The sequence below is a fragment of the Lacerta agilis genome, chromosome 12 (genome assembly GCF_009819535.1).
Source record: "Lacerta agilis isolate rLacAgi1 chromosome 12, rLacAgi1.pri, whole genome shotgun sequence".
Classification (NCBI taxonomy): Eukaryota; Metazoa; Chordata; class Lepidosauria; order Squamata; family Lacertidae; genus Lacerta; species Lacerta agilis.
The window spans coordinates 15,905,028-15,918,941 of record NC_046323.1 but is presented as its reverse complement, the minus strand read 5'-3'; the positions used below and the strand labels follow the sequence as shown (position 1 = coordinate 15,918,941).

Sequence of the window (13,914 nt, the reverse complement as noted above, 5' to 3'; positions counted from 1 at the left end):
AGCTTTCCGGGTCATGTGGCCAGCATGACTAAACCACTTCTGGCACAACGAGACACCGTGGCGGAAACCAGAGAGCACGGAAACGCCATTTACCTTCCCGTCGCAGCGGTACCTATTTATCTACTTGCACTTTCGAACTGTTAGGTTGGCAGGAGCTGGGACAGAGCAACGGGACTTCACCCCATTGCGGGGATTCGAACTGCCGACCTTCTGATTGGCAAGCCCAAGAGGCTCAGTGGTTTAGACCACAGCGCCACCAGCGTCCCATTACTTTAATAGTGCATTGGGATTCTGTGCTCTTTCTTTACAAACCAAAAGCAGCTGTGCAGAGCAGCTATTCCAACCAGGTCCACAATTCAGGGGCGGAATAATTTTTAACACTCTCCCATATCCTGTTTTCCTGCTGAAATTTGCCCCCTGCTAATTACAGCTAGAGGTTATGTGGGGGGAAGCAAATGTAACTGGAAAATATTTCTGTTCAGGGGAAAAGCAGGAACCTGAAAAACAAAGAGGTATTTCCACCCTGTCATTACCTGGCAACTGCCAAGTGTTGTAGCATGACATATTTTTAAATATATATGTATACTACATAGGTAATAGAGCAACTTTTTCGCTTTCTTGGTTCCATTAGGCTACAACTCTTTACACACAGTCCAAAGAACAAACAAGTAAAACGTTTCAACTGGAAAATACGTTGAAATAGCAATTCTTTTTCTAAATATGCATTGAAATAAAAGTCATGTTACTTGCAGGCTAGTTCTGATTGAGTTTCAAACTTCACAAGGTTTCCTAACACAAAAGACAAATTGCTGCCGGTGCATTTTCTTGTTGAGGTTTTATACTTCTTCTTTTTTAACTCCTCGAGTCACAGCGTAAGATTACAGTTGCTGGGCTGGCAACTGGGGTCAGGAAATGCTTGGTCTTGCATATGCTCGCACCGAACATCTGAATTGCCTGAGCACATTTTCTCTGTTGGATCGTTACGTGCATTCACCCTGATGCAGATGCATCGCTCTCTAATGTTTACGTGAGAATGGATTTCCCCATTTCCTTCAATGGAAAAGTTATCTCCTCCATGTGGACATCTTTGCCATGCATGAGGACCACGACCTCCATGGAATGAATGAGGAAGTAACTGGTAGAACCATTAAAAATCAATGGTATTTAAACCAGCAACTGGGCATATAAATCCTACTTCTTCCAGCTTCCTCTGGGTTGGCTAACCAACTACAAATGCTCATTCAGTTCAACTGGTGTAGGAAACCTTCACATAAATGGTTGCCACTGATGCTGTTTTATTTTTGTATTTAACACAACAAGTACAAATAGCAATATCACAGCAATGTATTCAGTATGATATTTAAAAGCATTATTATTACAGATATGAAGGTACTTAAAAACAAAACAAACCATCATCAGTGTAAGCAAGTTCCTTTCCGGTTGGCATCCAAAAACCTAAATACCGTACCACTGTTTGGAAGAGAACTCCAGTGATTTCGATGAAATTTATTCCTGGTATGTTTTGACTCACCTGCTCTTTTATTATAGTTAATTCAGAGACAATGTTCTTCACACTGCTGTCTCTGTCTTTTTTGTCCTTTCCAAATGCTGGATTATGTAGATTAATTTCTTTCATCGCTAGAAGGTTTTGACCACTGCGTTTCCTAACCTATGTGGGGGTTAAGAACAACAACAGATAAGGAAGATTAAAACAAGCACTATTTCTTCATCAAAACTAACTGTACTGTGTCTATTTTAAGAAACGTCCTTTTTTTTAGCATCTAATAACTAGCTTGAAATTGGCTTAAGCCTCCATAGGGCAATCAAAATGTGACATGTGAGTATTTGAAAGAAAATAGTAACAGATATATGCAGAGGTCAGGGATCTCTAAGGCATGGGTAGGCAAACTAAGCCCCAGGGGCCGGATCCGGCCCAATCACCTTCTAATTCCGGCCCACGGATGGTCCGGGAATCAGTGTGTTTTTACATGAGTAGAATGTGTCCTTTTATTTAAAATGCATATCTGGGTTATTTGTGGGGCACAGGAATTCGTTCATTTTTTTTTCCAAAATATAGTCCGGCCCCCCACAAGGTCTGAGGGACAGTAGACCGGCCCCCTGCTGAAAAGGTTTGCTGACCCCTGCTCTAAGGCCTACTCAGATGCACTACATCATGGTAGAACAAATACTATTTTGCAAGTTATTTAAAGTACTTGACATATATTATGTCAGTAATCTTTACGGGAATCCCATATAGAATCATAGAGTTGGAAGAGACCACAAGGGCCATCCAGTCCAACCCCCTGCCAAGCAGGAAACACCATCAAAGTATTCCTGACAGATGGCTGTCAAGCCTCCGCTTCCAGACCTCCAAAGAAGGAGACTCCGCCACACTCCTTGGCAGCAAATTCCACTGTCGAACAGCTCTTACTGTCAGGAAGTTCTTCCTAATGTTTAGATGGAATCTTCTTTCTTGTAGTTTGAATCCATTGCCCCGTGTCCGCTTCTCTGGAGCAGCAGAAAACAACCTTTCTCCCTCCAAAACCAATAATAGCACCAGTATCGCTAGACACACATTGAACATTTGAGGAAGGGGGCAGGTGCTGAAAGATAGTCCTTCTAAGCACCATTTTGCATTTGAATAAAACTGGAGGGAGATCATTTGACAGCCTGGTCCAGCGAAATAGTGGGGCCAGCAGACCAGGACTCTGTGTAACAATGTAAACCAGCATATGGTCCACCTTTACAGTTGGGAAAAGAGTGAAACAAATTTGCAATAACATCACAGGCAAGGGTGAATATATATAAATGCATGGCAAGATTTGATACATATCCCAAAGCCTATTTACCTTGTAAACACTTCCAAAGGCTCCACTGCCAAGATGGTCCAATATTGCATAATTCCCAATGTATTTTGTAGGTGCTTTGTTTTGATTAATGTCTTCAATGTTTTCCGCAATTTGCTTCACTTCATCCTCCTAGTCATGAAATCAGTTAAAAGGCTTGTTTTGATTTATGCGATCTTTCGCTAATAGGACATTGGTTCGTGCTAACAACATGGGCTTTATATGCTTTAGAGATCACCTTCTCCCTCATTGGTCATCTAATTCTTTCGCAGAAACCAAGAACCCTTTCGTGGCTATTGTGTTGATGTGTCAGGCTCCGACAGCAAGAGAACATGGGTGAAAGCTGGCTATGCGGTTTATTTGTCGTTTGTCCTAGGGCAGGAGTGGCCAAGCCCTTTTTGCCAAAGGGTCATATCCACCCCTCCAGGCAACACATTCTAGTGGTGGGTGTGGCCAAAAGCAGGTGTGGCCACCAGAGTCTCAAATGTGCAGTTGACACACAACACACACAATGGCAGGCACAAAGCACTCCTCCTATGCAAATCAGCTGAGGATGGAGGGCCAGGGGCAGAGTGTGGGGAGCACAAGGGGGTGTGTGGCCCAGACACGCAATTTTTGAGGGGGCACAAACCAGGCACCCCTAGTGTGCTCCTCTCCGCCCACCAAGGGTCACATTGGCCAGCCAGGCTCCCCTCTGCAAGGTGGGCAAGTGACTCAGCATGGCCCCACTTTGCTCTGGTGGGGGTGGGGTTGCTCCAGCAGTGCAGGCTGGGCTGGTGCCCCCCTCCCATCCAGTGTGCACACATGTGCCTGCCCTGGGCACAGGCAAACGACGTTACAGCACTGATGACGGTTATCACCCCATCTCTGCTCATCAAATGGTTGAAATGATGATCAGGCTACTGGGCTCTGCCGACCCCAGTATTTTTGTTTTTGCTAAATTTGGTGGGGTCCTAGAGGATCAGGAATATGGGGGGCTGTATTGGAGGTTAGCCACCTTTATCCCATAGCCTGCCACCCGCTTCGATTGGAGAGATGCCTAAGCCCACGTGTTTATGAAACTTTTTTTTTGCAAGATCTCTTCATTAACAATGAATATTTTTAAGATAGGGTAAGCTTAATTTTTTTAGCAGTGTGTTAGTGTGACTAAGGAAGTAAGCAAACGTTTACTACTTACCAGTAATGCATTTAGCTTCGATACCAGCTCTTCGTAAGCACTTATCTCCCGAACATAATGCCCAATGTCAATGAAGCTCTCAAACAAGTGTGTAGGGAAGAGTCTACAAAATGCAAAACTATTTATTTATAGAATGCCGCACAAAGTTCACACCCAATTACACTGCGGGGGAAATGTCTAATTTCACTTCGCTGAATAATAATTCTTATTGCTTGACTGGTTTTCTTGGGACAAAGTTGTGCTAATAAGGACCACGTGGATTTTAGTGAGATAAAGAAAGGGTGGTTGACATCTGACTCTCCAAATGTTTTTGGTTCCCAACTCCCACCAGGCCCAGTCAGCATGGCCAATGGCAATGGAAGATGGGAGCTGTAGCCCCCACAGCAACCCCTTGGACACCCCTGAACTGGTCAGATCCCCTATCTTCAAACCAAATACCATTTGACATTTAAAAATCCTGTAGCTCTTATTTAGTGCAGTTATATTCTGCCAGTATAAATTTAATATTAAGGAGTTGTAGCCATGTCAGTAACACAAGAAACAGAACAGAAACAGAACAGATTGTCTACTTTATTGGCTCAGACAGTAGCTTCAGAAGAGTCAGCCTTTGAACCCCACAAGAATCTTTTCAAGGGTTGTTAATTCAGAGTAGAAATACAGTAAATGAGCATGACATTCTGCTGATTAATTTGACCTCACTAGAAATATGGCCTTGGATTTAGTTTTAGAAACACTGAAAATGATGGAAAAGAAAATACAATGTTTTTGAACAGGAAAGCTGCTATCCCTAATTTCATTTATACTTCCACTCCAAAAAAAGCTATATGAAACTGATGCAGAAGGCTGATGGAAATACTTCTATGTGCTAAAAGTCCATGCTGAACCCAAAACATCTGAAATATCTGCTCAACATCTGATCACATGAAGGTTCTCTATCTTGAGCCAATATTGAATGTAAGAGAGAGAGAGAGAGAGAGAGAGAGCAATTTTTAATGCATTATTTGACTGCAATGTTTCCAAACTGATGACTGAGCTATTTTACTCCTCAATTGAAATTGGAGGTACACTTCACTCAAAAAATAAATATGCATTTCCTTGATCAGGTCCCAGAACAACAGGCATGTTATCTTCTTGTCAGACAAAAATATATCCCCAAGGGCAACCGCTCCATGATAAGGAGCATAAACAGGCAAACAAATAAATAAATTACAGTAGTCTTTTTCTTCACGGTCACTCATGTATTTGGTAGAAGCAACATCAACTCGTGAGTCAACACCCGGACACTGTTCCGGTACAATCAGTGTTTCTTCCCACAAAGGGGCTTAATCGTGGAGCTGTACAATGAAGTCTAAGCAGTATATAATCAATAGTTTAGAAAAATGGGCAAATCTGTCCCCATATGCATATCTGCCATGGGAAGAACAGAGAGAGGTTTTCCAGCCTTCTATTTGTTAGCCTATTAATGCTCTGGTTAATAATCTCTCCAGGCTTCTTGTCCACCCTAGTCAACCTTTAGGAATGAATGAGACAATGATGATGATTCAGCCATCATCCTCTGTCAGCTACAGCCCAGGATGTGCCATTTAATTCCAGTGCATTCTTAACTCCTTCCCTTCTAATGACGATATTACTCAGGTACTCAGAGAGAATGCATTCAACACCTCAAGTTTACATCTCCCAGCCGTACTTCAAAGTCCCTCTCACTGTACTTAAAAAGTAAAGGGACCCCTGACCATTAGGTCCAGTCACGGACAACTCTTGGGGTTGTGGCGCTCATCCAAGGGAGCCGGCGTGCAGCTTCCGGGTCATGTGGCCAGCATGACTAAGCCACTTCTGGCAAACCAGAGCAGCGCACGGAAACGCCGTTTACCTTCCCACCAGAGTGGTACCTATTTATCTACTTGCACTTTGATGTGCTTTCGAACTGCTAGGTGGGCAGGAGCAGGGACCGAGCAACGGGAGCTTCAGTGACATTTGGCAACGTCTGAAATACAAATCCTTTAAAAAATATAAAGGAGCAGACCAATGAAATGTTACTACTCCCAACGCAGAGGTGCCAGAAATGTTTCAAGAGATCTCCATGTGGAAGCTGAACTTTTGAAATGGACCTAAAACACAGTTACGTTTTCTTTCCAGAGACATCTATGGACAACAATGTCATCCATCTCATTTTCGGTTCCCCCAGCTACAAACCAGTAAATCTAACTAAGACTTAAGCCTAATGCTAAGCATTAACCTGCAGGCTTTTTGTTGTAACTCAAGTGAACATTTCGAGAGTGTAATCACTTCTAATATTAAATTTGCATACCTTTTGAAGAGATGTCTGTTCCTTTCCATACTGAAAAGGAATCGCAGGGCTCTGAAGGCATAGCACTGGAGAGAGGGAAATGCATACATTAAGGTAATCCTATGCAGAAGCATTACCGACCACATTTGGCTGCATTTGCCTGAGCAGTCCATGCCTGTAGACTACTAAATAAGCAACTCCTTGTAGCCAAAGAATGTGGCCTAAAAGCCTGATATCTTTCTGAAATAATGGAAGAAAAATATATTTTATGCTAGAAGTTAGAAAGACATCCATCTTTGTTTCAGTTTAGTGTATGATGGTAAGAACTGTTGCTGCTACCGATATGAATTTGTTGGCACTCCCAGACCTCTATTGGCATTTAAAATCCATGTTTAAAGCAAGCAGTACAAAAATGGCTAATCCCGTAAAAATGTCAGAATGATCAAACCAGCTTACTGGATACATAGATTCAGGACCTTGCCTCAGTGACAAATTATTTAGGTGTCTTACTTCATAAAGTAAAGCGCAGAATTTGAGACTACTGTGATGCCTCATACATTTTCATATATTTCACTTGTTTTCTGCATTACATGGTAATGCGTTTTTCAAAACGATTGGGACTATATACGCATGCTATCATGCCATTAAACAACCAGTTGCAGAATCCAGGATGTGGAGAAGAAGAAGGGGCTTCAATGTCATAAATAGCTCCTTGCCTCTCGCACGTGTCAAGGAGCCAGCTAGCAAACAAATCACACAGAGATAATGAAGTTAACTCTTAATTAGAAGAAGCAAGGCCTGCTCAGGGGAGCCAGGCCTAGTGAGCACAGTAACTCTTCTCGGTAGGTCTTGCCCCTATGAGGCAGTTGGGAGTGAAGTTCACTGCCTTCCCAAGGCTACCTAAATCTCCTTCTTCCCTGGGTTCTTCGCAAGCAATTGGAGACTCCGCCAACAGTTTCTGCTCCTTCCTCTTCATAACTCTCTCTCTCTCATACATATCTTTTACAATTTAGAATATTCATTTATACAACCTTAAAATATCAGTGACTTCCCTTCTTCTCTTTCCACGGTTCATTTTACATAGCATAAATCCCTGCATATTTTATATAAACCAAACAATTCAGTATTCCATTACAGTGGTAACCCTGGTTCTCGAATTTAATCTGTTCGACTCCCGGAACGGTTCGAAAAACAAGGTGTGGCTTCTGATTGGCTGCAGGAGCTTCCTGCACTCAATCGGAAGCCGCATCGGACATTCGGCTTCCAAAAAACGTCCAAAAACCAGAACACTTACTTTGCGATGTTCGGGAGCCGATTTGTTCAACAACTAAGGTGTTCGACAACCAAGGTACCACTGTATTACCTCCACCAAAAATTATTTACACTGTTAAATTTATCTTAATGCTGCCAACGTTTTCAAATGTACACAATTTCCCCCCATATACTCGGTAAACCTTTTCCAATCTTCTTTAAACAAAGGTTCTTCTTGTTCTCTTATTCTATACGTTAGATCCGTCTAACTCTTGTGGTCCTGGGAGAGAGGAGAAGGGGAGCTTGTCGAAGCAGGAGGGGGGGAGAAACCCTGGCTTCTTCAGCAGCCTGCCTCTTTGCCCCCTCCTCTCTAGCTTCTGCTTCTGCCTCTAATTCTGGACGGTTCTCTGCCACTAAACCCTGCTACCTTTTCAGCTTCTGACACCGCCTCCTCCCAGTCTTCATCCTTTTCTCCCTCTGACTACTCATCATTCTCCCCCCACCACTCCCTGGGATCTGAGCCTTCTTCTTTTTTGCTGGTTTCCCAGCTCCTGCCTCCCACCGTTCTTCTGTGTCCAGCCAGCCCATGAAACCCTGCTTTCCATGGATCTTGCATTCCACCTACCTCCCCATGGCACAGCCCCATGGTTCTCCCCACCAACTCCACTTAGAATCATAGAATCATAGAGTTGGAAGAGACCACAAGGGCCATCCAGTCCAACCCCCTGCCAAGCAGGAAACACCATCAAAGCATTCCTGACAGATGGCTGTCAAGCTTCTGCTTAAAGACCTCCAAAGAAGGAGACTCCACCACACTCCTTGGCAGCAAATTCCACTGCCGAACAGCTCTCACTGTCAGGAAGTTCTTCCTAATGTTTAGGTGGAATCTTCTTTCTTGTAGTTTGAATCCATTGCTCCGTGTCCACTTCTCTGGAGCAGCAGAAAACAACCTTTCACCCTCCTCTATATGACATCCTTTCATATATTTGAACATGGCTATCATATCACCCCCTAACCTTCTCTTCTCCAGGCTAAACATACCCAGTTTTCCCTCCGACCAGTTTGCTCCTCAAAATTCCAAACAGTTTTAGAAGTCTCAATGATTGTACATTGAATCATAGAATTGCAGAGCTGGAAGGGACCACGAGGGTCATCTAGTCCAACCCCCTGCAATGCAGGAATCTTTGCGCCCAACATAGAGCGTCACGGCAAGCAAATCTGTCAAAAATGCATTCCCATCGCAAAATTTGGTTACACCTTGGTAGGGAGTTTTACAGGACAGAATCTTACATGTCAGGTAGGAAAATTCTGATGTACAGTGTCTTATATTATTCCGTAACAGAGCATATATATGTGTGTGTGTCATTTGGAGTTTTTAAAGTGTGATGTTTACTGTATGATGTATTTTGTTATGAAGGAGTATCTAATTGCATTTAAAAATAATACAGAAGTTACCTTAAAGAAATACGCAATCAACCACCATGTCTCTCTCTTTAAGTGCTTAGAGGTTTGCATAAAAAGTTGGAAATAAAGGGAAAAAAGATTACCTGTAATAAATTAGCTTTCACTACATTCCTTTGTTTATTAGGTAAAATCAGCTTTGCTATTGTGTAGACTCCATTTTCCTGAGAAAGCACACATTGAAGAATATACATTCAAAGAACAGTCAAATGTTGAATAATAACTTACACATTCTGAAATTAAAGGCAAATGTTAAGTTCTTGTGAAGGAACCTCTCAATCTATTCAGTAGAAATCAAGCCTGCAGGTCCTCAGTAGATGAATACATTGTGCTTTACAGCTGTGGTTTTAATTAGCTAAGTACCGTGGCCTTTTCAAATTAGCTAAGTACTGTGGACTTTGAAAATTTTGATATCTCTGTGGTAGTTCTTGTTATGTGAATGGTGCCACAAACCTCCTGGGTGGGTTATGTGGACCCCCTGGGGTCTGCAGACCTCCAACTGGAAACCACTGCTTTATGGTATTTATTTATTTGTACCAGTGCTTTTTTTCTAGAAAAAAACAGGTGCCGGTACTCACCATGAAGTTGTTACAGTAAGTGCCACACTTTTTAACAACAAAAAAGAGAGATGCCAGTACTGTGTACCCATGAGTACCCTCTGGGGGGAACCCACTGATCTGTACATTTATATCTCGTCTTTGCTTCAAGGAGCACTAATGGTTCTCCCCACTCTCTATCTTATGCTCACAACAACCCAGTGAGGTAGGTCAGACTGAGAGACTGTGACTGGCTGAGAGTCACCCGGTCAACTTCATGGCCAAGTAGGGATTTGAACCCTGGTCTCCCAGGTCCTAGTCTGACACTCTAACCCAGAGGTCAGCAACCTCTGGCCCATGGGCCGGATGTGGCCCATGAAGAACGTTTTACTGGTGCACAAGCTGCCCACTCAGCAAGTCCCCCGCACATAGCGCGGGGACTCGCCGAGTGGTGCCAGAAATGGCATCTGCGCACACGCAGATACCAGAAACCACATCTGCGCATGTCCAGACGCTGAAAATCACTTCTGGGCATGCGCAGAAGCTATTTCCGGTGCCCCGGGCATGTGCAGACGTGATTTCCGGCGTCGCGCTGCGCCACTCCGGCCCACGGGCAATCTCCGTGGGATTGATCTGGCCCATGGCCGGTAAACCTTGCTGGTGCCTGCTCTAACTGCTACACCACAATTGCATGTTACAGGCCTCTGAGAAAGACAGATGGGAGCTTCACCACATTTTCCTTATGAGCCTGTGCCTTTGCAGCATTCTTCATAGAACCTGTCTGTCTTACTGGGTTTGAGAGTAGCTGACCTCCCCCGTTTTCAGCTCACAAATTCTGCCTCCTGGATTTCCTTTTCCTGCCATTACTCATCCACAAAATACTCTTGATCACTGCCCATTTGGTGCTGGTAACATCAAGTTTATCCTAACTATATTTTTTGGTCTTATTTTTTCAACCTTATTCCATTCTCAGCTTGGCTCTTATCATAGCAAGCCCTGCCTTCTTCCAGTTAACCCCCCTGTTTCTTTTAGACTCTCTGCTCTCTTCTCAAATTTCCTACAAAGCATGGTGGCATCCCTTCTCTGAATATTAAATCAAAAGCTTTTTCCTTACTCCCCCCCCCAAATTCCAAACATTTCTCATTTGTGCATGAGGCACACACAATATCTATGAACCAGTATCAACCAAGACGTCTGCAAACAAATATTTTGCACCCACAACCAAATTAGAACACAATTAAAAAATAGTAGGAAGAGATTAATAAGTATGTTAGGGCAATCAAAAACCTCTTACTTGAACGACTTGGTGAGCGTTGGTATCATTCAGGACCAATTCAGTAATTGCAGCACAACAAGCTAAAATAAATCACCATAATTGTTTATCTTACATGGTTCTTGTGAAGTGTGATCAATAATGAGGCTTCTACTAACATATATCCATTAGGCTGTATTCAACTAACTCATACCAGCAGAAACCAGGTAGCAATTCCTACTAGTACAATGCAGCTTTTCCCCCACCCAAACCCCCACTGCACCCTCCCCAGATCTGCTCCAAAAGTTTGAGAGAATCCCCAGAACAGTGTGCAGTGGGAGAAGGAGAGGAGAGGCCATTCTGTCAGCGCAGGCAATTCTCCTTTTGTGCTACATGGAATGCAACCAGTGCCGGAATTACGTATAAGCTAAACAAGCTATAGCTTAGGGCCCCACTCTCTTGGGGGGGGGGGGCAAAAATGTGATGTACAGGCGTGTATAGTATTGGTATTCTTTATGAATGTGACATATTACTAGAAATACTGTCTTTTATACTCACTAAGTGTAACAGGGTACAAAGGTCTGCTGTCCCAATGAAGAGTATGGACTACTATGGCGATATTGATATTATATAAAAAATGCATTGTATTAAGTAAAGGGTGAGTCCTTTAAAAGAGGCCCAGTGGATACAGAGTATACATGTTCCACGGGGCCTCTTTTAAAAGACTCACCCTGTACAATTGCATTGTACAGGTTATAACACTTCATTTCATATTTATAATTATTAGTAGTTTGCATCATATATTTACACCTATTATTATTTCACGTTATAGAAAGTTTCTAGAGACTAGATTATGAGTCTTTGTAAACTGTGTTTCTAAAGGAACTTTCGTTATTGCCAAATGCCAATGTGTTTGCATTATTAAGTTTGTTATGAATAAAAAAATCATTTTAAGTTAGAGCTTAATAATTATTTCACTATTAATATACTTCTTAATTGTATTTCAGTTCAACAATTACTTTGATAAAACACATATTTTGTTATGTGCAAATGGCTTCAGATACCTATTAGGTCCATAAATTACCATATAGCATATATTCAACACAATAAACAGCGACAATTTGTTGTTGACAAAGGACAGCTGGACATATAAAGGGCCCCAGTACCTTCAGTAGCTTAGGGCCTCACCAAACCTAAATCTGGCCCTGAATGCAATCCACTGTTCACAGACATATGCAAGTTTGCTTTTAAGTGGAAATGTAAATCACGGCACAGGAACACTTGCGCCTCACAATCAGGAGTTTTAAAGAAAAAGCTTGCAGGCAACAAATGCAAGGTTACAAACTTCCACTTTGCACAAACATGCTTGTTAGGGGGTGTGATTTGAGAGCAGCTCTCCACTGAGGGCACATTTAGTTACAATCCCAGATTTACCTCTGTGCAATGTCTGAAATGGATCCCATGGGAGAACAAATTTCACAAATTTATTGACAGCTGCACAAATTATGATAGCTAGCAAGCAGAATATAAAATGGTATAATGTTATAAAGAGGTGTTGGATATGGCTATTAATGATACATTAATATGTGCCATTAAGGTAAGATGGGGGAAATGTGGGAGAAATGATTTTGAGGAGATATGAAAGGTGTTTGTAGAGTCTGTACTGTTAAAACGGAAAGGGGTCAAACCATCGCAAGAGGTGTTGAAATTCTGGGAGGCTGGATAGTTACAATGGAATGGTCTTGGTGGTGGGGTGCACATTTTTATTTTTATTTTTTATGATTATTACTTTGCCAAAAGAAAAAAGAAATAAAATAAAAACCTTTTTAAAAAGAGAACAAATTATAGTTTACTCTCAATAAACATATTGAGCACTAGGAGAACTTGAAAATCAATCAGAAGCATGGCAATTTCTCCCTTCACCTATTATAGCTGAAGAAACAATAAAAACTTGTAGGCTACTTTTGAACTCAGGTTAAGGGGGGAGGGTCATGGATCTGGGCAGTGTTGTGCATAAGAACGCAGCTGAGATCTAACAAGGTGTTTAGCTCATCATGAGTAACAGAACTGAACTCACAGTGCCCCTGGGAGTCCATGCTACGATCACTGAGAGCAACTCCCAACCTGATGGTATTGTTCTTCAACACGTTCTTTCCTTAACTTTAAGCATTATTGTTCCTTCAAGTACCAAATCTAACAGCCGCATGTGTATCAGATGGGCAGTGAAACAGGACTGTCCCCAGATGAAACAGTGGCTTCTGCATACTTGAGTGGCTGCACAGGGATGCAGAAAATATTAGTTTGTGAAATAAAGCGTTTTGGTGGGGTGCTGAGCCAAAATGGCCTGAGCAAAACCGAGCAGGCTAGCAGTCTCCAGGAGCCATTGTAGGTTGAGGGTAGTCAAAAGTCTGTTGAAAGTGGGGGGAAGCTGTGGGGTAGGTAAAATCCACCTGCTTTGAGCCCCTAACCCAGAGGTCTGCAACCTAAGGCCCATGGGCTGGAAGCGGCCAATGAGAGTCTCTTAACTGGCCCATGAGCTGCCCCTGAACCCACTAAACCAGCGCAGAGCGGCATGGGGACTCTCTTACGCGGCTCCGAAAATTGCTTCTGCGCATGCCCAGATGCTGGAAGTCGCGTCTGCGCATGCCCAGATGCCAAAAATCGCTTCTGCACAGGCGCGATTTCCGGCGTCTGGACATCCGCAGCAGTGATTTCCGGTGCCATGGGCACGCACAGACCCAATTTCTGCCGTCACACTGCGCCGGTCCAGCCCATGGAGGATCTCCGCAGGAGTGATCCAGTAAGCCTTGCCAACCCCTGACCTAACCAGTTATGGAATCCTAGGGAGAGAATTTAAAAACTTCCTGTTATAATCTGTGGGGTTTTTCTTCCCCCCCCCCCACCTTCCTGAAACCTTGCCCCACTGTGCTATAGAAGGCAACAAGACCTAAGCCCTTTAATATTCTTTTTCCTCCTAAAATCTCCCTCATCTCACAAACCTCAAATGGCAAGGGCATAGAGCCCTCAACAGAAACCTACTGTGGGCTAATAGTTCGATCTCTGCAAAGTTTTTTGCTCAGGCATCAGTTATTGCGTTTAGTGCA

The 13,914-nt window shown here is 43.0% G+C and overlaps 1 protein-coding gene across 6 annotated transcripts in view; it reads right to left on the bottom strand.

Moving 5' to 3' along the window:
- The window catches only part of NEK10 (NIMA related kinase 10), a 107,611-nt gene that overhangs the window by 72,156 nt on the left and 21,541 nt on the right, over positions 1-13,914 (bottom strand). For 5 of the 6 annotated variants that reach the window (XR_004427675.1, XM_033165626.1, XM_033165628.1 and 2 more), the window contains exons 14-19: positions 10,853-10,914; positions 9,109-9,186; positions 6,332-6,396; positions 4,024-4,126; positions 2,850-2,978; positions 1,532-1,669 (exon numbers count right to left, since the gene is read on the bottom strand). Coding sequence is in view for 5 of the 6 variants with exons in the window: in XM_033165626.1 (XP_033021517.1) it covers positions 1,532-1,669; positions 2,850-2,978; positions 4,024-4,126; positions 6,332-6,396; positions 9,109-9,186; positions 10,853-10,914 (575 nt within the window). In the remaining variant the exon portion in view is untranslated. Of the gene's footprint in view, positions 1-1,531; positions 1,670-2,849; positions 2,979-4,023; positions 4,127-6,331; positions 6,397-9,016; positions 9,038-9,108; positions 9,187-10,852; positions 10,915-13,914 lie in introns of those variants that run through there. The other variant, XM_033165630.1, reaches the window with a different exon arrangement.